General features: G+C 43.4%; 1 protein-coding gene across 2 annotated transcripts in view; it reads right to left on the reverse strand.

Moving 5' to 3' along the window:
• Window positions 1–278: 278 nt before the first annotated feature.
• The window catches only part of LOC139541384 (zinc finger protein 644-like), a 34118-nt gene continuing 11714 nt past the window's right edge, over window positions 279–22682 (reverse strand). The window contains exons 3-10 of one of the 2 annotated variants that reach the window (XR_011668338.1): window positions 12959–16036; window positions 12446–12653; window positions 12008–12218; window positions 11644–11842; window positions 8774–8899; window positions 6115–6220; window positions 2433–2498; window positions 279–1418 (exon numbers count right to left, since the gene is read on the reverse strand). Coding sequence is in view for 1 of the 2 variants with exons in the window: in XM_071345984.1 (XP_071202085.1) it covers window positions 980–1418; window positions 6115–6220; window positions 8774–8899; window positions 11644–11842; window positions 12008–12218; window positions 12446–12653; window positions 12959–16022 (4353 nt within the window). In the remaining variant the exon portion in view is untranslated. The remainder of the gene's footprint in view (window positions 1419–2432; window positions 2499–6114; window positions 6221–8773; window positions 8900–11643; window positions 11843–12007; window positions 12219–12445; window positions 12654–12958; window positions 16037–22682) is intronic. The other variant, XM_071345984.1, reaches the window with a different exon arrangement.

Genomic DNA, 22682 nt, shown 5'->3' on the forward strand with positions numbered 1-22682 from the left:
ATATATTTTGATTTGTTTAACACTTTTTTTGGTTACTATGTGATTCCATATGTGTTATTTCATAGTTTTGATGTCTTCACTGTTATTCTACAATGTAGAAAATAGTAAAAATAAAGAAAAACCCTTGAATGAGTAGGTGTGTCCAAACTTTTGACTGGTACTGTACATATTGTGTAAATTAAAATCTTATCACGCTGTCTCCTTAAATGTTTGTCAATGAGAATAGCCTCAAAGTAATGGGCAAAGCATTTACCATTATCACAATGCTGAGGTGTGAGTTGTCTCTTTTGGTTTATTTTTATTTAACTAGGCAAGTCAGTTAAGAACAAATTCTTATTTACAATGACTGACTAGGAACATTGGGTTAACTGCCTTGTTCAGGGGCAGAACGACAGATTTTTACCTTGTCAGCTCAGGGATTCAATCTAGCAACCTTTCGGTTACTGGCCCAACGCTCTAACCACTAGGCTACCTGCTGCCCCATTGGTATTGGGTTCAAAGTTCTGACTGACTGCTAAACAGTGTAAAGAAGGAAACAAGAAGACACATTTAACATGCGTCCATGTTGCAATATGGCAAGACTATCTGTAAGTAAAACTTCACTTAAACGTAGAAGAGGTAACTGCACTGCATACATTAGGTAAAAAAAGTTGAGATACAAGGTTCTGAACTGACAACTGTTCTAGCTTCAGCGAATGTTGTTGGCCTTTTTGCATCTCAAGTAGAATTCTCTGTAACTGTAAATTCTGTAACGTTTCTGTACGTCTAAGTAACAAGATCTATCATCTACAGTATCGTATAGATACCGGTCTTATAAAATAGAGAGAAGGGCTAGTAGGTCCATGTGCATATTAAGAAAAACATATATATAGCTTTAGAATATTTGTATTTATCTCTATATATATTTCTATGTATCTATCCATATTTACATGTGCAGGATAAAGATCTAAAGTGAAAATGTTGTAAACAACCCTTTTGCTCAGGAAGCCACTGGAAGAAGCTCCGGAGGGGGCGTGGCCGTGTGCTGCTCCAGGCTGGGGTGCTCATTGGATGAGGGATATGCATAATGCAAGGGGTGCTCATCATGTGGCTCAGGGTGCTCGTGGGTTTCGGGGTGCTCATTGGGCAAGGGGGGCTCCTGCTGGGGAGAGGGGTGATCATGATGAGAGGGGTGTTCCAAGCAGGGGTGCTCATGGTGCTCCAGTGGCTCATGGGCTGTGGGGTGCAATTTGGACATTGGGTGCTCCAGACAGGGGTGCTGCTGGGGGGGAAAGGAGGACATCTCTTTGTGTAGTCCCAGGACCTCTACCATGCCAGCCCCTGTATGAGGGACACTGGTGTGCATGATGTGTCTTTGTAAGTGCTTGATCCAATCCTCCTGGACGGACAGAGGACCCTGGAAGACCAGGTCACAGAATCTGCATGGGAGAGAGCGCTAGGTTAGGTTTGGTTAAGGTAGGATAGGATAGGCTAGGCTAGGTTAGGTTTGGTTTGGTTTGCAGACATATGGATATTATTTAGTAGGGGTGTAACGGTTCACCACACCCACAGTTCGGTGCGTATTGCGGTTTGGTTTCGGGACTGTGGTAAAATGAAATGCCATTCACAATGTTCAGCATTCACAATGTTACTTGCATTGTCTGTTGTGACCAGATTGTTATGTTGGGCCTCTCAAGTTTCCACTCTGATGCTACATTTGTAACCATGTAGGAGGTGGGAATTTACCAGTTGTGAAGTCATAAATACCAGTTGGATGCATTCATGTGATTGAACTTGTTTAGAAATGTTGATTGGCTAATGGCCAACAAGCTGTGTCAACCATACACTAAAAGTAAAGATATCATGCTTGTAAACAAATGATAGAGTTCAAAAACCACATTAATAGATCGCTTTTTATAAATGTTTTGTTGTTGCATATAACTGCTGAAAATGCTGTTATAGAAGCCATTTCCTTAGTAGGTGACATCAGAGGATACCATGTGGGAGAAGTGGGTGCTCAGGATGATAGACGAGTTTCCCACTAGTATATACCAGTTGGAGGGGCGTTAAAGTACATTTTTCTCCCCAGTCATATGTGGTAAATTCCCACTTCCCACTTGATTCGAACGCACCATGCAACTGCCTCCTTCAGTACCAGATATGCACTTGTGAATCTCATAATGAGGCTGTGTCTGTAGCACGGTACATCTACCACTCCGGGGTAATGTGATAGGTGGTCAATGCGTGCAATTCATTGTAAACTTAGGCTTTGGTTTGCTTATATAGAGTGGGTACTACATGTTTTCTGAAATGGGTGCAATGCAAGAGGGAAGTTCATAACGTGGTTCGAGCACTTTCACAAGGTGCTGAAACCCTCTATTCTCAACCTCCGAGAATGGGTGCATATGCGCAGCTATAAATCAAAGGCTGTAAAAAATATAAACATAGCCTACCTATCACTCTTGTAATTTCTTTAGCCCGGTCAGAATCAGCTTTGGTCCGGTCAGAATCAGAATCAGCTTGAATGCAGAGGGGAGACGATGTTGAGTTATTGTATATTTGCGTTTCCGTCTTGGGGTAATATCGGTGTAAATGTGTCAACATATTTGAGCTGTATAGGCTATTCTCGTTGAGTGTGGAAACATACTGTTAACATTGCATCCACAACTCTCTGTCCATCGCCATTGTAATCTACTGGGAAGCCAAAATGTTCCCAAACTGGAGATTTAAACGATGATGGAGGATACTCCAATTCTGGTTTATCGACCCAACCACTCGCCATCGTACAGAACTAGTTCCTCACAAAAGGACAGTATGAAATGCGCAAATTAAGATTAGAATTTTGATTACAACATGTGCATAGGCTCTAGTTGTTTTATCGGAATAGCCTGAAATGTTTTTTGCTTTACTCAAGAGGCAGAAGCCTATAAGCCTAGTGTTTTTATTGCGTAAATATAGTTTTTTAATGTATTCATTAGGGTTCACAGGGCAGACCGAACCGAGGTCCTGGTACCGAACAGTTTGGTATGTACAGTTACACCCCTACTACTTAGTATCTGAGGAGGCAACACTGTTCATACAATACAATATGTGGTGACATGCTCGTCAAACATCTCAATCCAGAATCATGGACATTAATATGGAGTTTTGGGGCCTCCCGAGTGGCGCAGCGGTCTAAGGCACTGCAGTGCTTGAGGCATCACTACAGATCCGGGTTTGATCCCGGGTTGTGTCGCAGCCGGCTGCGACCGGGAGACCCATGAGGCGTCGCACAATTGGCCCAGCGTCATCCGGGTTAGGGGAGGGTTTGGCTGGCCGGGATGTCCTTGTCCCATCACGCTCTAGCGACTCCGGTGGCGGGCCGGGCGCATGCACGTTGACACGGTTGCCAGTTGTACTGTGTTTCCTCCGACACATTGGTGCCGCTGGCTTCTGTGCAGGCCAGTCAAGTTCTTCCACACTGATCTTGACAAACCATTTCTGTATGGACATCGCTTTGTGCATGGGGCATTGTCATGCTGAAACAGTTCCCCAAACTGTTGCCACAAAGTTGGAAGTACAGAATCGTCAAGAATGTCAATGTATGCTGTAGTGTTAAGATTTCCCTTCACTGGAACTAAGGGGCCTAGCCCAAACCATGAATAACAGCCCCAGACCATTATTCCTCCTCCACCAAACAGGTAGCGTTATCCTGGCCAAACCCAGATTCGTCCTCGGACTGCCAGATGGTGAAGCATGATTCATCCCTGAAGAGTGGCGAGCTTTACACCACGCCAGCCGTCGCTTGGCATTGCGCATGGTGATCTTAGGCTTGTGTGCGTCTGCTCGGCCTTGGAAACCCATTTCATGAAGCTCCCAAGCGAAGAGTTATTGTGCTGACGTTGCTTCCAGAGGCAGTTTGGAACTCGGTAGTGAGTGTTGCAACCGTGGACAGACGATTTATACGTGCTACGCGCTTCAGCACTCGGGGAGTCCCGTTCTGTGAGCTTGTGTGGCCTACCACTTCGCGGCTGAGCCATTGTTGCTCCTAGACGTTTCCACTTGACAATAACAGCACTTACAGGTGACTGAGGAAGCTCTAGCAGGACAGAAATTTGACAAACTGACTGTCAAACTGACAGAAACTTTCTGTCCAAAAATGATGCAGAAAAAATTATTCATGCTTCTGTCACTTCTAGGTTAGACTACTGCAATGCTCTACTTTCCGGCTACCCGGATAAAGCACTAAATAAACTTCAGTTAGTGCTAAACACGGCTGCTAGAATCTTGACTAGAATCCAAAAATGTGATCATATTACTCCAGTGCTAACCTCTCTACACTGGCGTCCTGTTAAGGCAAGGGCTGATTTCAAGGTTTTACTGCTAACCTACAAAGCATTACATGGGCTTGCTCCTACCTATCTTTCCGATTTGGTCCTGCCGTACATACCTACACGTACGTTACGGTTACAAGACGCAGGCCTCCGAACTGTCCCTAGAATTTCTAAGCAAACAGCTGGAGGCAGGGCTTTCTCCTATAGAGCTCCATTTTTATGGAATGGTCTGCCTACCCATGTGAGAGAGGCAGACTCGGCCTCAACCTTTAAGTCTTTATTGAAGACTCATCTCTTCAGTAGGTCCTATGATTGAGTGTAGTCTGGCCCAGGAGTGTGAAGGTGAACGGAAAGGCACTGGAGCAACGAACCGCCCTTGCTGCCTCTGCCTGGCCGGTTCCCCTCTCTCCACTGGGATTCTCTGCCTCTAACCCTATTACAGGGGCTGAGTCACTGGCTAACTGGTGCCCTTCCATGCCGTCCCTATGAGGGGTGCGTCACCTGAGTGGGTTGAGTCACTGACTCAACCCACTCACTGACGTGATCTTCCTGTTGTGCCGTGGCGGTAATCTTTGTGGGCTATACTCGGCCTTGTCTCAGGATGGTAAGTTGGTGGTTGAAGATATCCTTCTAGTGGTGTGGGGGCTGGGCTTTGGCAAAGTAGGTGGGGTTATATCCTGCCTGTTTGGCCCTGTCCGGGGGTATCGTCGGATGGGGCCACAGTGTCTCCTGACCCCTCCTGTCTCAGCCTCCAGTATTTATGCCATAGTAGTTTATGTGTCGGGGGCTAGGGCCAGTCTGTTATACCTGGAGTATTTCTCCTGTCTTATCCGGTGTCCTGTGTGAATTTAAGTATGCTCTCTCTAATTCTCTCTCTCTTTCTCGCTTTCTCTCTTTCTTTCTCTCTCTCGGAGGACCTGAGCCCTAGGACCATGCCTCAGGACTACCTGGCATGATGACTCCTTGCTGTCCCCAGTCCACCTGGCCGTGCTGCTACTCCAGTTTCAACTGTTCTGCCTGCGGCAATGGTACCCTGACCTGTTCACCGGACGTGCTACCTGTCCCAGAACTGCTGTTATCAACTCTCTAGAGACAGCAGGAGCGGTAGAGATACTCTGAATGATCGGCTATGAAAAGCCAACTGACATTTACTCCTGAGGTGCTGACCTGTTGCACCCTCGACAACCACTGTGATTATTATTATTTGACCCTGCTGGTCATCTATGAACGTTTGAACATCTTGGCCATGTTCTGTTATAATCTCCACCCGGCACAGCCAGAAGAGGACTGGCCACCCCTCATAGCCTGGTTCCTCTCTAGGTTTCTTCCTAGGTTCTGGCCTTTCAAGGGAGTTTTTCCTAGCCACTGTGCTTCTACACCTGCATTGCTTGCTGTTTGGGGTTTTAGGTTGGGTTTCTGTACAGCACTTTGAGATATCAGCTGATGTAAGAAGGACTTTATGAATCAATTTGATTTGATTTGTTGGAAAGGTGGCATCCAATGACAGTGCCACTGAGCTCTCCAGTAAGGCCATTCTACTGCTACTGTTTGTCTATTGTGATTGCATGGCTGTGTGCTCGATTTTATACACCTATCAGCAACGGGTGTGGCTGAAATAGCTGAATCCACTAATTTGAAGGGGTGTCCACATATCTTTGGCCATGTAGTGCATATTTTAGAACTGATACATGACCATTTCACAGTATTAAAAGGGTAATCCAGGATATATTTGTGTCTTGTGGCCACAGGATGAAACGCACAACAGATCAAGACACCAACAAAACCAACAAGTGACAGAGAAGCTTGTTGTGTTCCTACATACCTGCAGGTGAGTCTGTACATCTCCTCAACAGCAGGTGGGAGAGCTGAGAATAGTTTCTTCTTTGGTCCAGCCCTCAACCTAGGCTTCTTCTGTATACAGGAATAGGCTGGAAAACACAGACCATCTCAGTACAGGCCAAGTCAGTACAGACCAACTCATTACAGACCAACTTACTACAGACTTACTCCGTACAACTCTGAAGACTGATTGACACCAGGACAGAGAGTCACAGGTTGTGTCCCAAATGGCACCCTATTCCCTATATAGTGGACTACTTCTGACCAGAGCCCTACCTATATAGTGGACTACTTCTGACCAGAGCCCTACCTACATAATGGACTGCTTTTGACCACTATAGTTGAAGTCGGAAGTTTACATACTCTTTAGTCAAATACATTTAAACTCAGTTTTTCACAATTCCTGACATTTAATCCTAGTAAAAAGTCCCTGTCTTAGGTTAGTTAGGATCACCACTTTATTTTAAGAATGTGAAATGTCAGAATAATAATAGAGAGAATGATTTATTTCAGCTTTTATTTATTTCATCACATTCCCAGTGGGTCAAAAGTTTACATACACTCAATTAGTAGTTGATAGCATTGCCTTTAAATTGTTTAATTGGGTCAAACGTTTCAGTAGCCTTCCACAAGCTTCCCACAATAAGTTGGGTGAATTTTGGCCCATTCCTCCTGACAGATCTGGTGTAACTGATTCAGGTTTGTAGGCCTCCTTGCTCGCACACGCTTTTTCAGTACTGCCCACACATTTTCTATAGGATTGAGGTCAGGGCTTTGTGATGGCCACTCCAATACCTTGACTTTGTTGTCCTTAAGCCATTTGGCCACAACTTTGGAAGTATCTTTGGGGTCATTTTCCATTTGGTAGACCCATTTGCGACCAAGCTTTAACGTCCTGACTGATGTCTGAGATGTTGCTTCAATATATCCACATCATTTCCCCCTCCTCATGATGCCATCTATTTTGTGAAGTGCACCAGTCCCTCCTGCAGCAAAGCACCCCCACAACATGATGCTGCCACCCCCGTGCTTCACGGTTGGGATGGTGTTCTTAGGCTTGCAAGCCTCTCCCTTTTTCCTCCAAATATAACAATGGTCATTATGGCCAAACAGTTCTATTTTTGTTTCATTAGACCAGAGGACACTTCTCCAAAAAGTACGATCTTTGTCCCCATGTGCAGTTGCAAACCGTAGGTAGTCTGGCTTTTTTTATGGCGGTTTTGGAGCAGTGTCTTCTTCCTTGATGAGCGGCCTTACAGGTTATGTCGATATAGGACTCGTTTTACTGTGGCTATAGATACTTTTGTACCTGTTTCCTCCAACATCTTCACAAGGTCCTTTGCTGTTGTTCTGGGATTGATTTGCACTTTTCGCACCAAAGTACGTTCATCTCTAAGAGACAGAACGCGTCTCCTTCCTGAGCGGTATGACGGCTGAGTGGTCCCATGGTGTTTATACTTGCGTACTATTGTTTGTACAGATGAATGTGGTACCTTCAATAGTTTGGAAATTGCTCCCAAGGATGAACCAGACTTGTGGAGGTTTACAAATTTTGGCTTTGTCTTGGCTGATTTCTTTTGATTTTCCCATGATGTCAAGCAAAGAGGCACTGAGTTTGAAGGTAGGCCTTGAAATACATCCACAGGTACACCTCCAATTGACTCAAATGATGTCAATTAGCCCATCAGAAGCTTCTAAAGCCATGACATCATTTTCTGGAATTGTCCAAGCTGGTTAAAGGCACAGTCAACTTAGTGTATGTAAACTTCTGAGCCACTGGAATTGTGATACAGTGAATTATAAGTGAAATAATCGGTCTGTAAACAATTGTTGGAAACATTACTTATGTCATGCACAAAGTAGATGTCCTAACCAACTTGCCAAAACTATAGTTTGTTCACAAGAAATTTGTGGAGTGGTTGAAAAACAAGTTTTAATGACTCCAGCCTAAGTGTATGTAAACGTCCAACTTCAACTGCATATACTGGACTACGTCTGACCAGAGCCCTACCTACATAATGGACTACTTTGGACCAGAGCACTACCTATATAGTGGACTACTTCTGACCAGAGCCCTACCTACATAATGGACTACTTTGGACCAGAGCACTACCTATATAGTGGACTACTTCTGACCAGAGCCCTACCTACATAATGGACTACTTTGGACCAGAGCACTACCTATATAGTGGACTACTTCTGACCAGAGCCCTACCTACATAATGGACTACTTTGGACCAGAGCACTACCTATATAGTGGACTACTTCTGACCAGAGCCCTACCTACATAATGGACTACTTTGGACCAGAGCACTACCTATATAGTGGACTACTTCTGACCAGAGCCCTACCTACATAATGGACTACTTTGGACCAGAGCACTACCTATATAGTGGACTACTTCTGACCAGAGCCCTACCTACATAATGGACTACTTTTGACCAGAGCACTACCTATATAGTGGATTAATTTGGATTAATTTTGATTTTGAATTCTGGTCAAAAGTAGTCCACTATATAGAAAATAGGGCGCCATTTGGGACACAATGTTCTGTACATTTTCTACAAGGAACATTCAATACTGTAATTTCAGAAATGTGCCTTTATTTTCTTGATTTTTCTGACCAGGCTTAGAGAACTTACTTGTTCCTTCCAACATGGCAACCCTCTTCCTGCGTGCGTAAGCGCGAAGATGATTGGACAGGCTAACAGCACTGGGGAAGGTTGTGTTACAGTGAATGCACATCTTCTTATTAGATTCATTTCTCTCTGGAAAGTGAGACATGTGAAAGGGAAAGAGAGACATTTCAAAAGAAAGCAAAGCACACACAAGTTCAGTTCAAAATGTAAAATATGTTCCAAACACTCCTTAACAACACTTTTCTTGCAAGGGAATGCCTTTGAAATAGTGTCAAGAGTATAGCATTTTATTCAAATGCCCCTAAGCCTCCGGATTACCTCGCTCCATTCGTTTTTTACTTCATTAACAGTTATCTTCCATTAGAGACATTTTGTTTGTTCAACTTCTACACACATTACATCTAAATAAATTGTTTGGTTTCAGGGTCTTTGATGAGCGTCTTTGACAAATATAATCTGGAGGTGAGTTGAGGTGACTGTAAGGAAAAATCTGAAGAAATATGGCTAAAAGTGACAACAGAGCACATAGAGATGAACATGAAGTAAAACTGCTATTCCCTGAGTGCCAACACCTCTCCCTCCATCTGTTTTCATATGGGAAGGATCTGTTTTGCACTCTGCAGTTGGAGATGTATTGTTGAGAGTAATGTTTATCACAATCTAAGGACTCCAGGGTGCCTATTTTCACCTGGGTTTAGAATTTGATTTAGGCTATGATAAGAAATTCATACTGTGCTGATTGTGTCAATATTGCACATGAATTACAATAGTTTTGCATGTCACTACAGGCTACATCTAGAGCATGTTAAATCGTAAAAGCGTTTGATTAGGAAAGGTCTCTCTGTACACCCTTTAGAGCAGATTTGATTGGATGACAAGCCCACACCAAGTTTCTATGCAGGCTGTCCTGAAGCTACTGGCAGTGGTGTGAAAATTATAGCGACAGCTTCCCATTCATTTCACACCTAATAGGGGGGAAAACATCTGCTACGGAGGTGTTTTTTAACCATGACAAGCCACTAAAGGTTATTTAAATTACCTGCAAATCGTTTGCAACAATTGCATGTGCAAAATGAATCTCTTCTTGGTTAATTAACTAATGTCCTTAAAGAAGCTTAAGTATATATTATACAGTATTCTCCCCACTGTATGTGTTAAATCTCCATTTAACATAACACTGATTACACCAAAATGGCGTAAAAGCCTTAGTTAGATGATTAAATCTGAATGTCAGAGTCAGTCTATTCTCCCTTTAAGGTTTCAGCTTTCAGCTATAATGTAAAAAGTAACTATGACATTCAACAATGTCAGCCACAGAACGGCCAATCATTAGAATTGAGATGGACATTAAAAAAAATCCATATTTTTTAAATATATTTTTTGTTGTTGTATTTTACCCCCTTTTCCCTCTCAATTTCAATTACGATCTTGTCTCATCGCTGCAACTCCCCAACAGGCTCGGGAGACGCAAAGGTCGAGTTATGCGTCCTCCGAAACATGACCACCCAACCGCGCTCCTTAACACGCGTCCGCTTAACTCGGAAGCCAGCTACACCAATGTGTTGGAAGAAACACCGTTCAACTGACGACCGAGGTCAGCCTGCAGGTGCCCGGCCCGCCACAAGGAGTTGATAGAGTGCAATGAGCCAACTACAGAGCCGGCCCCCCGGCCAAACCCTCCCCTAGCCCGGATGACGCTGGGCCAATTGTGCTGCGCCCTATGGGACTCCCGGTTACAGCCAGTTGTGACACAGCCTGGGATCGAACCCGGGTCTGTAGTGATGACTTAGACCGCTGCGCCACTCGGGAGGCTCCCATATCTGATTTAGACATCTTTATTAATCTTTCTGCGAAACGGACGGAAACTGTTATTTGGACAGAGATTAAACAAAGGTGTGTAAACACAGCTGATGTGCTCCCAGAACCACATCAAAAGGACGTGACAGGTTTTAATTTCAATTTCAAAGCCAATTTATTATTTTTGTGTGCGTTACAATAATACTGTTTCCTGGTGACTTCAAGGTTGCTGACAGAAGAACAGACAGAGTACTGGGGTATTATGATGATGCTCACATACATATTTAATGAAGCTCAATTTGAATGACATTTTGTGATTTAACATGAGCGCCTGTAAACAATGAAAATCTGTACAGGTAATAAAACACACAAAACAGCTGCGGAACAAGACAAGTTTGTGTTTCATTATGGCAAGCTGATCTACTGTAATTGGAGGGTAAACTACTATCTTAACTCTGTATCATTGCACTCAATAAAACTATTCTAAAGATCACCTAAAATAATCATACCTATCTGCAAAGGACTAAACTGATCAAGCCTATGAATAATAATAGAACACTGTGAAAAGAACAGACTGGCGACCCAATTAAGCTAATAAAGCTGTCTGTCACTTCTATCCATCATGTATCTGGCATAACTGGCTTTCTTGTCTTCTTTGATTCTACATCACTTGAAACAGACTGATCATATGTCATATATGTTTTGCTGTCACAGAGGGGCCTTGTTGCACTACAATAATCAGTACCATTAAATAAAATATATTTGGCAGATAAAGTAACTCTGTAGTTTTTAACTGTATAGTTTTTCACTCTGTTACTTCGCAGAAAACAAAAAAAAAATCATATTTTGGCTATCTAGGTCCTTGTATCCACTGTTCAAAATCTAATCACAATAAAAAAAAAAGTAGTATTTTTTCTGGTCGCTAAAAAGACATGTAAAAAGTAATTTTCAACCTTACCATGATGTCACCAATTTTGAAATGTTACAATCTCAACCTCTGTCTCATAACAGTTCTGAAAGTGCTCTAAAATGCTGATATTCTGATTTGTATAGAAATTCGTTGTGAATCTGCTTACCTTGGGCCCAGTGTGGTTCCAGATTGCTGGCCTGTTGGTTCTGTCTCTCCTCAAACCTCTCTTTGGTCACAGTAAAGTGATTCCTATCTGCATCATACGATCTGCTGTTATCCCTCAGCTGCTCCTGCTCCTTGTCCAACTTCCTCTTCCTCAGCAGCTCTACTAAAGTGCCCTGGGAAGGTTCCCTGACCCCTCGTATCTGTAATAATAATATTAATTACAATAATACATTTTACTTGAGCCTTTCAAGATACCCAAGGACACTTACAGAATAAAAAAAGATGTAATTATAAGCAACTTAACTAAGCGTAAAAGTACATCACACAAAAGAACATAGCACCAAAAAACAACACAACAACTGTACCTCTATACTCTTCCTTTCAGAAAATAACTCCTCTCTCTTAAATTCCTCCTGCCTGGGTGTAGTTGCACTGGGCCCCCATGAAGTAGAATTGCCATCCTGGCCTGGCTGGCAGCCATGTTGGATCTTCACTGGGAACCCTGTGGGTGTCAGGAAGAGCCCATCACTCCCGATGAACTTCTGGGAGATGATTGGTCGAGAGAGGAACTGCTTCCTGTTCAGATTTCAAATGAAACACAACAATGATATAGGATACACTAGTCACAACATATAGCCAGAGAGGTACATGAAAAAGAACAATGACATAAAAGTAGACAAAATGAAAAATACATTAAAATGAAGACAAATTCAAAATAAATATATAGCTGATATAAGATAGAATATTCTATTACATCCCTAAAAGGTGTAAACAGTAACTTGTGGAGGAATTGTTTACAGTACCTGTTGAGGGTCTGGAGGATGTTCTGGTGTTCCTGCTCATCCTGTAGCAGCTCGTTAAGGATACACACTGGACTCTTACTGGTGCTGGTGCTGGTCTTCCCTATCCGCTTTAGATGGCCCCTCACATGATTGGAGAGGCCCGTGTTGGTATCGAACCAGCCACAGCACAAGGGACAGGTGTGCTCCGCCTGAGACTCCGGCTTCTCAGCTGTAACATGAAGATTAAAAAAAGGTTTTAACACAATATCTATATTTACATTAACATTTTAGTAATTTAGCAGACGCTTTTACCCAGAGCGATCTAGGTAAATCACTATGCAACTTTGTGATAACTCTGAATATTACACACTATCTATAAAAGAATAACATGACACACTTGACTGTGAAAGAAACAGTCACAAATATTGTTAGATGTGATTACAGATTACTTTTATTACATATTACCCTATTACAGTACAATAGGAAACAATAAGTAATTGAATAAAGACAGGGAAAATATAATAAGTTGCTGACCTTTTTTGATCCTCCGTGCCACAGAGGGGATCTTCCTGCGTATGCGTGGCTGTCGGTCCTGTGAAGCTACCTGCTCAGGTGACACCACGTGACGAGCATCATAACTCAGCCCCACCCTGTGCAGGTGCCCTCGCACGTGATTGGACAAGCCCACCCCAGACTCAAACACAGCAGGACAATAGGGGCAGGACTTTCTTTCTGACCCAAATGGAGGGGAGACGTCATACTCATAGGAGAGACTTTGGTTGTGTGTTTTGGTGGTGGTGGGTGACTCCGGAGAATCGTCACACACTGAGCTTTCTATACACTCCTCTTTGATGATAAGCTTCTGTATGTCATCGCTGTCATACTCCCCCTCCTTGACTTCAGTCTTTTCAAAATGGTGGTCAGCCTGAGTAGCGTTCTTTTCAAAATGGCCGACATCAGCAGCAGGTGCAGGATCTTCTTTAACAAAATAACCCCTCTGTCTGCGTATGAAGTAGCTACGGGCGTAGGGGTTCCTCTCATTCTCACTACTATCCAGGAAATTGGCTGTAGCCTCGCTGGTGTAGGCACTAAAGTCATATGTGTCCTCATAATCATCATCTTCTGTGTCTTCAGGAGTGGTAGTCTCTTTTAACTTTGGGTTCAGTTTTGGAAAATCATTATCAACCACCTTCTCCACAGTGTTGCGGAAGGGTGTGGACATTTTTCGTTTGGATGGAGACTTTTGGGTAACAGCTTGGGGCTCTGACTTCCTGCAGGTCAAGTCGTTGCTATCTCCCTGACTCTTGTCAGAGTCATAGCTATGATTTAGCATCTGGCCTGTTTTAGCCGTCTTGGATGTAACCAACACATCTACATTTGAGGGATATTTTGTCCTTTCTGAGATTCCTGAAATGACATGGTTGTATTGCTGATTGTCTTCCTCAACATAAGGGAGACCTGTTGTCACGTCTATTTTCTCTGTTGGTTTGGGAGATAATTTGCTTGGCTTGTCGCTCCTCCACATAGATGGTGACAGCTTGTTTGTTGAGCTGCCAAGACTGTATTTGAACTGGGAGGCTGTAAGATCTTTGTAATACTTCTGTGCGTCTGCTTTGTTTCTCGTGTAAAAGTCAGCTACACTACCAGACCAAAAGGGCAAATCTGCTCTTTTCCAGAAAGCAGGCTTTTTAATACAGAACTTTTGCTTCAGCTGTAGTAGTTTTAAATTTGCTTTTTTGGACGGGCCAGCTAGCCTATATTGATCTTGATGGTCAGATGCTTTGTTAAACGGTGGACTTTCACATTCATCTTCACAAAACTGGTGTATTAGGTCACAATGGCTTTTCAGGTCATTTTGACTTTGGGTGCTGAAAGGGCACACTTTACAGTGAAACAGAACAGATCTTGATTCATTATCTTCATTGTTATCTGTAGGAAACTCTGACTCCTCATCTTTGATCATGTTCTTGTATTTGTACTGCAGTGTGTCACAGTGTACCGCGTACAGGTGTGCTTCAAGCTCCCGTTCTGTCAGGGCCATGTGGTTGCACTCCTCGCAACAGTAATAACGTTTGTCCTTCTCATGTGTCTTGGCGTGCTGGACAAACGTCTTGGGGCAGTTGGTCCCGAACACACACTGCGGGCACTGCAGCTTGGCGTTCCTGCCTTCGTCTCGGAGTTTGTTGAGTCCCTGGATCTCCTCCATAAGTTTCTCCCGTCTCTCCTGGTGGATAATCATGTGCTTGAGGAGGGAGTTGCGATCGCGGAACGAACGCCCACACTCCCTGCATATAAAAGGCCTTGGAACGTTCTCATGGTGGCCTATCTGATGATTATGCCCATCTAAATGATAGATCATATGTCTATGCAAATGCCTTTTCTCCTTGAAATTAACATTGCACTTTGTGCATGGGAAGAACGATGGTTCTTGTTCGGATTGCTCTGTCTTTAGCTGCTTGGGCTTTCTACTAAAGAGGGAGTCGGAGTGATTGTCTTCGTGGCAATCTGCTCTTATAATCAGTTTCTTGATGATTACAGGACTGTCACTGGGATGCTCTTGACATGAATTCACAGAAGATTGTACATCAGCCTTTTTACAAGGGAAATCCTCATCATTTATGTTGGCGATGTCAAAATCCTCGTCATCATCTTCCTCCTCTTCAATATGCCACTTTTTGTAGGTGTGATTCGAGCTGCTGTTGTAAACTTTTTCAGGAGAGCCTGACGTACCCACCAGGTGTATTTTACGCTTCCTCTGTCTTTGGCTGGTAAGCTGAGGCATCACTCCCACTCCCGCAGCGTTTTCCTGTAAGCTGCTGTCAACGTTACGATTGTTCCACAACACCCGTATGAGCTCTTTCTGAGAATCCCAGTGTAGTGAGTCAGCCCCGTCAGAACCGTCCGACGAGCTCTCAGAGGACTCTGTGGTGTTTAAGTCCCATATAGATCTAGCTCTAGCCTTGACTCCCTCAGCCGTCCATATTTGGTTAATTGGCGTTTGGTGAGGCTGTGGACTGTGGTCTGACAAGGTGGCGTCACGGGCCTGGTAGGGCAGTTCAGCCTCACTCTCCCCAGAGTCAGATGGTGACGTGTTGTTGGCCTCTGGCTGCGTGGTGGCTAGTGTTTTCAGAACAGGCCCTGGCCCTGCTGGGTTCTTCAGGGCTTCTGATTGAAGCTCACTGGGTGGCGGTAACACCTGAGGGCTTGTGTCCCTCCCTGCTTGCCATAGTTGGGCGTCCTGGGCCTCCACCAGGACAGTGTTGGGCGTTGTGCTGTCTTTGTTCAGGCCACAGCTCTCCTCTGAGGCGGGGTGTGAAGCAGGTCCATTAACAAGTGCTACGGAAGGTAGTGAATGGGCTGCTTGGGCTGTGTGGGGAAAAGCAGGGACACTGCTGGGTACAAATGGACTGGGCTGTGCTCCATTTAAAGGGTTTGGGAGTCTGTCAGAGGACAGCTGCTCTGACAACCTTGCAGCATTGTTCTTAAGGGAGGATGTGTGACGCTGTAATGGCTCCTGAGTGGCAACGGAGCTGTTACACACTGGTTCCACCACATCTCCTTCTTTGTCCTCTTGTGCATTTGGCTTTATATCAGCCATCTCCCCAGTATGTTCTGAGAAGAGAGAAACAGAGAAAAATCACCAAATCAGCTTAAAACATACTCAATAATTTATATTGTGTTTTGAGGGCTAAAGGCGATGAAAAATGGATGATTAAAACAAGTCTAAATGTGGCAAATGGAAATATATACAGCCCAACCCATAACACTTGTATTGGTTCAAAGTCAAAATACAGGCTAATATTATGTTGAATAACAAACAATTATTATTCCTTATACACACAGAAAATCAGTCAGTGTTCAGTGTCAGCTCTGCCTACTTTCTCTCCAATTGTTCCACACAATGAGAGATTCATCCACAATACTCTTCTGATCGACTCTCTGTTACTGCATTATGATTTTCCTAACACCCTCGTCCGCCACTTCTCTTCACAACAAACCCTGCTGTTAGCCCCAGATACCCCGGTGAGGGCTCTTAATTACCATAGCACACCTCTGGGATACAACCTTCCTGTTCCTCCCCCGAACGCTCCCAGACGCCTGCTAAAATTGACCAATTTCCATGTGAACAAAGTAGACTTCCAATGAGATCATACTCAGTCTTAGCACTCTGTGATGGTGCTAACACGGGTCCCAGCACGACACTGTTGTTGCTCCAATCCTGACAAATTGGCATGCGTCGGGCTACACAATCTGTCTGTCTCACATACACTCACACAAACACACGCATGGAAACACTCACTCACACATACACACACACAGACATAAAGAGATATAAACACACATACATCTATAAACACACACACCCATGAACACACACACACACAAACATTAGGGTTGGGAATTGCCAGGGACCTCACGATATGATATTATCACAATAGTTAGGTGCTGATAAGGTATGTATTGCTATTCTCACAATTCTCATGATTCTATACGTATTTGATGCGATTTGATGCTCCAAACATATTGCTCACTGTAGGTTTATGAGAAAACAAGTTTGATCAGTCAGAAAAATAAAATGCTGAAAACATGTTGGCAAACTATTTAAGAAGATGAAGTGGTGGCGTGGCGAGAATCTGTCTCCGCACCACGTGCTCTCACCACTGGTGTCCCCCAGGGCTCTGTTCTAGGCCCTCTCCTATTCTCGCTATACACCAAGTCACTTGGCTCTGTCATATCCTCACATGGTCTCTCCTATCATTGCTATGCAGACGACACACAATTAATCTTCTCCTTTCCCCCCTCTGATAACCAGGTGGTGAATCGCATCTCTGCATGTCTGGCAGACATATCAGTGTGGATGACGGATCACCACCTCAAGCTGAACCTCGGCAAGACGGAGCTGCTCTTCCTCCCGGGGAAGGACTGCCCGTTCCATGATCTCGCCATCACGGTTGACAACTCCATTGTGTCCTCCTCCCAGAGTGCTAAGAACCTTGGCGTGATCCTGGACAACACCCTGTCGTTCTCAACTAACATCAAGGCGGTGACCCGTTCCTGTAGGTTCATGCTCTACAACATTCGCAGAGTACGACCCTGCCTCACGCAGGAAGCGGCGCAGGTCCTAATCCAGGCACTTGTCATCTCCCGTCTGGATTACTGCAACTCGCTGTTGGCTGGGCTCCCTGCCTGTGCCATTAAACCCCTACAACTCATCCAGAACGCCGCAGCCCGTCTGGTGTTCAACTTTCCCAAGTTCTCTCACGTCACCCCGCTCCTCCGCTCTCTCCACTGGCTTCCAGTTGAAGCTCGCATCCGCTACAAGACCATGGTGCTTGCCTACGGAGCTGTGAGGGGAACGGCACCTCCGTACCTTCAGGCTCTGATCAGGCCCTACACCCAAACAAGGGCACTGCGTTCATCCACCTCTGGCCTGCTCGCCTCCCTACCTCTGAGGAAGTACAGTTCCCGCTCAGCCCAGTCAAAACTGTTCGCTGCTCTGGCACCCCAATGGTGGAACAAACTCCCTCACGACGCCAGGTCAGCGGAGTCAATCACCACCTTCCGGAGACACCTGAAACCCCACCTCTTTAAGGAATACCTAGGATAGGATAAAGTAATCCTTCTAACCCCCCCCCCCCCCCTTAAGAGTTAGATGCACTATTGTAAAGTGGTTGTTCCATTGGATATCATAAGGTGAATGCACCAATTTGTAAGTCGCTCTGGATAAGAGCGTCTGCTAAATGACTTAAATGTAAATGTAAATGTAAAAGATGGACACCAAGCTATAGGATGCAAGAGTTTTGCCACAGGTGCAGCCAACAAATGTATACTTTGAGTCAAATACCGATATAATAAAAAATAATATCACAATATGTCTCGATTTCCCCCCCCCCATCACTAACAAACATATAAACAGCAATCAACATTTGACAGATTGCTAAATGTAATATAGACTCAACTGTTGAACATGTTAATCGTTAAACAAGCCACTTAAAAGAGTGAAAATACATGAATAAAATCTTCTAATATTTAACACTCTTCCCAGCCTTGTAATAGCCAAGCTGTGAGACTGAGGCGAGGTGATGTATTTTACAGCTTGGTACAATGTGAAGTGTCCAGGCAGGCTTGTTGTAACCCAAGCTGATAGACATAGACTGCATCCCAAATGGCACCCTATTCCCTATTTACTGCACTACTTTTGACCAAGGCCGATAAGGGCTCTGGTCAAAAGTAGTGCACTTTATAGGGAAAAGGGTGCCATTTGAGATGGAACTATTGTGTAGTCTACAATGTATACTCAGTGGATTTGACATGATCCAGTGTTGGCTGCTCTCTGCAGGAAGCTACGTCGCTAACAAAGTGGTAAATTCAGTGTTAATGAGTGGCTTCACTGTTACCACCTCTGAGGTAAAACCTTCCGAGCTCCCTATTCCCTCCGTCTGCTGTGGTGTTACTGTAGGGGCTTGGGTTAGCAGGGAGGGAGAGGCAGAACAGACGCTCTGCATTTAAAGCTAACTTCACTGCTACCCCCCGAACAGCAGGGTGGCAAAGCCATCAGAATATGATTTCAGCTTTAAAGGCTCATTAGTGGGGCTACTAGCATGCGATATGACTCTCTCTCTCTCTCTCTCTCTTTCTGCTCCATATATAACAACCACAAGCAAACATTCAGGGTTCAACAGGGATGCGATTGAAAAAAAATTTTTTGCTTCTATTTACTTCACTTTGTCAATGTTAAAAGGCTGACTTTGCCTTTCTGGAAGCTATTTGCAAGGATTATAAGCTTAAATACATTTATGCCGTATGCATAGATCGATCTGTATCTTATCAATGAGATGTATTACCATTAATCCAGCTCTGCATCATTCCTCAAGACATCTTATATGAGAGAATGTTCAGTAATCATTATGTTCTAGAATTCTCTGAAATGGAACGTTTATGTTCAGCCAAATTCTACTGAAGGAATAACAAGAGCTCTTACTGAAACACCTCCCAGATATGTATAATATGTTACTTGGCTTTTTCTTTCTTTCTTTGACTATTTTTTTTACGGGTCTATCAGCACTTTCAGGAACACTCGTATAGCACCTTATCTTGAGGTTTGTACAGAAGAAAAGGGGAGGCGATAATTGCATATTATCATTATTATTCTGGATTCCCAAGATACATAAACCTTTCTGAGATATTTAATAACCAGCTTGTCTCAGCGACCCATTATCTTTAAAAGCATTGTAGAAAAGCATTTAAAACTTTAAACGTCTTACTCTTGACCCTCAGCAAAACCTGCAAAAGAAATATTACATTTATTACATTTTTTATTGCAATTTTTTGTTACAAATAGAAAAATAACGAAAAGATCTTTGTTGCGCCATTCATCACCATATTTATCATAATGTCCAGGAAATGGCTAAAATATCATGTGAACAGCCTGAAAACATCACAAAACAAAGAGTGCCAGGCTAGCCAGTCTTAAACATCAGTAGAGAATCAGTGCTAAAGGCTTTTGAGTTTGGGACTAGTGTCCAAAGGAATTCCCTCTTCCCAACCAGGACCAGTCAACCAGACCAGTTCAACCGCTGGAGCTGTCTGGATAGATCAACAGACAGCCACCCATCCCCATGTAGCATGTCTCTGCCTCTGCCTTCACTGGGAGAGAAAACACACATCTAAACAACAAGGGGGGCCGGCGCTGCCCTTCAAGTACTGCAGCAGCTCCACAACTTCCTCAGCTAATGGGAACTATTGATTTATTTGACACATAGTGAATTTATGAAGCTGCCTCTCAAGTGTGAGTATCAAAACCCACGGATCAAAATAAACAGGCAGAGATTCAGTCGGACTCTTCAGCACTCCCAATGAGAGGAGAGCACAGCACTGTTCTCCTCAATGCCACAATGATTAGGAAAGGCTTGGTTCAGTTCATATTCTGCAGTGTGGTCTAAAGCCTACAGTTAACCAATAACCACATAGACCCAGCGACACCAGATATTTTTGCTTAGAATGGGGTAAGCTTTTGAGGCATTTAGAAGTTATATACTTTAAAAAATGATAGTTAATATCACAGACTGCTCCTTTACCCAGACAGACCCATGCAGAGACACAAGAGAAACAGGCCCAAAAAGATTAGTGTAGCCTACAACCCTCATAATAACACAGTAATAATAACACAGCTATTCAGCAACTACTGTAAATGTAGAGCTCACAATTATGAATTTACAATAAATTCAATGGTGCTTGTATTCATAAAGAGAATAAAGTGGGCAGTTTCATACGTCAAATCAAATGTTATGTGTCACATGCTTGGCAAACAACAGGTGTAGACAAACAGTGACATGCTTGCTTAAGGGCCCTTCCCAACAATGCAGAGAGAAAAATTGAAAATAATAGAAAGATAATAACACAAGGAATAAAAACACAATGAGTAACGCTAACTTGACTATACTGTATACACGGGGTACCAGTACTGAGTCGATGTGCAGGGGCATGAACGAGGCAATTGAGGTAGATCTGTACATATACTGTAGGTAGGGGTAAAGTGACTAAGCAACAGGATAGATAATAAGCAGTAGCAGCAGTGTGATGAGTCAAAAGAGTTAGTGCAAAGGGGGATCAATGCAGATAGTCCGGGTAGGTATTAGGTTAACTATTTAACTAGCTATTTAACAGTCTTATGGCTTGAGGGTAGAAGCTGTGCAGGGTCCTGTTGGTTCCAGACTTGATGCATGACGTTTGTACATGACATGACGTTTGGCTTGATTAAGTTCATTTTTATCATCCAGATAGCTTGTCAACAAAAGGTCATCTACATCATAATAGCATCCCCTCTCTCTAGAGGGATTTTGGGGTATGATTATGTATGTATGTATCCTGATTTGGGGTGTGATTATGTATGCCTGTATCCTGATTCGGGGTGTGATTATGTATGCCTGTATGCTGAGCAGACGCACTCAGTCTTGTCAGCCTGAATCATGGTAATGTAATTACACAAAGCCTTTGATAACCAAACAATGTCATCCCCTGCTAGAGTAAAAATACATGTATTTGACTCAAACAGTTCTAATGAGAAGAAATGCTTTAGTCACAAGTGCACTACTTTTGACCAGGGCTGACAGGGCTATGGTCAAAAGTAGTGTACTATATAGGCAATAGGGAACCATTTGGGACACAGACACAGTTATAGATTAAAATGATATATTAATAGCCTATGTTCTAAAATAGGTTGTGGTGTGTATATTTGGACTCAGTAAACAAAGGTTCAGAAGAATGTAAGAATAATAGAACATGCCTTGAGCTTTCTTTCTATTCTATGGAACAATAACAAAAACAGAGAACAAAACGCTGATTACACACCATGAAGGCAATAGTGATGTAAAGTTGTGGCAATGTTGAGTGGACTCAAATTCAACTAGCCAGAAACGCTCTGAAAGCAAGCCCCGAATTTCACTAAACAAAAGAATAATACATCCTGCCAGTAAAAACCAAGTGGGCTAGTTTCATTTCACAGAGTTAAGACTAAAGAGCATGTAAAAAAAATACACCTTGCACCAAACCCTCAAACCTTGTCATGCGCTTTTCTCTAAAAAACAGAAAGAGAATAAATGAAATGGCTGTGATGGTAGATTTACTGATGAAAAAAAGGTGTAGAGAGAACATTGGGAGTGATAAAAGAGGACAGGGAGCGAGTGACAGTTGGGTTAAGACAGAAGTCATGTTCAATAGCAGGTAGCAACATCAAACGCTTGAGTTCACAGGGAACCTATGCAACCTTGTCTAGCACGAGGCTTTTCTGTTGTGTGGAGTAGATTATATCTGTTCAAACTGCTGACATGGCCTCATTTTCTGCCCGTAGTGTTAGAGAGTGGATTAAACTATATCAACTTTGAAGCTTTAAACAATACCTTTCAAAATTAAATGGATTAAGGGAGGGATGTCTGATGGGGATTTCCCTGGGCTTTGTTAGTTTTAAACTTCTCTCCTTTTTAAGAAGAAAAAAAATCTTAGGTCTGAGGTTTTTTTCAAGCATTCATGTGACCGTTTTAGTGAGTTCTCTCTCTCACACAATGAGGAGGAGACCAGGGCCAGTGGCGACAGAGGAACAGCTACTTTCCCTATGGGCTCTGGTCAAAGGCAGTGTTCTATATAGGGAGTAGGGTGCCATTTGGGACACAGCCACTGTGAATACTACAGCAGACAGATGGTTCATGAACATCATATCTGTTCTGTTTAGATACACACAAATACTGAGAAGAAAACACTC

The sequence above is a fragment of the Salvelinus alpinus genome, chromosome 16 (genome assembly GCF_045679555.1).
Source record: "Salvelinus alpinus chromosome 16, SLU_Salpinus.1, whole genome shotgun sequence".
NCBI classification, from domain to species: Eukaryota; Metazoa; Chordata; class Actinopteri; order Salmoniformes; family Salmonidae; genus Salvelinus; species Salvelinus alpinus.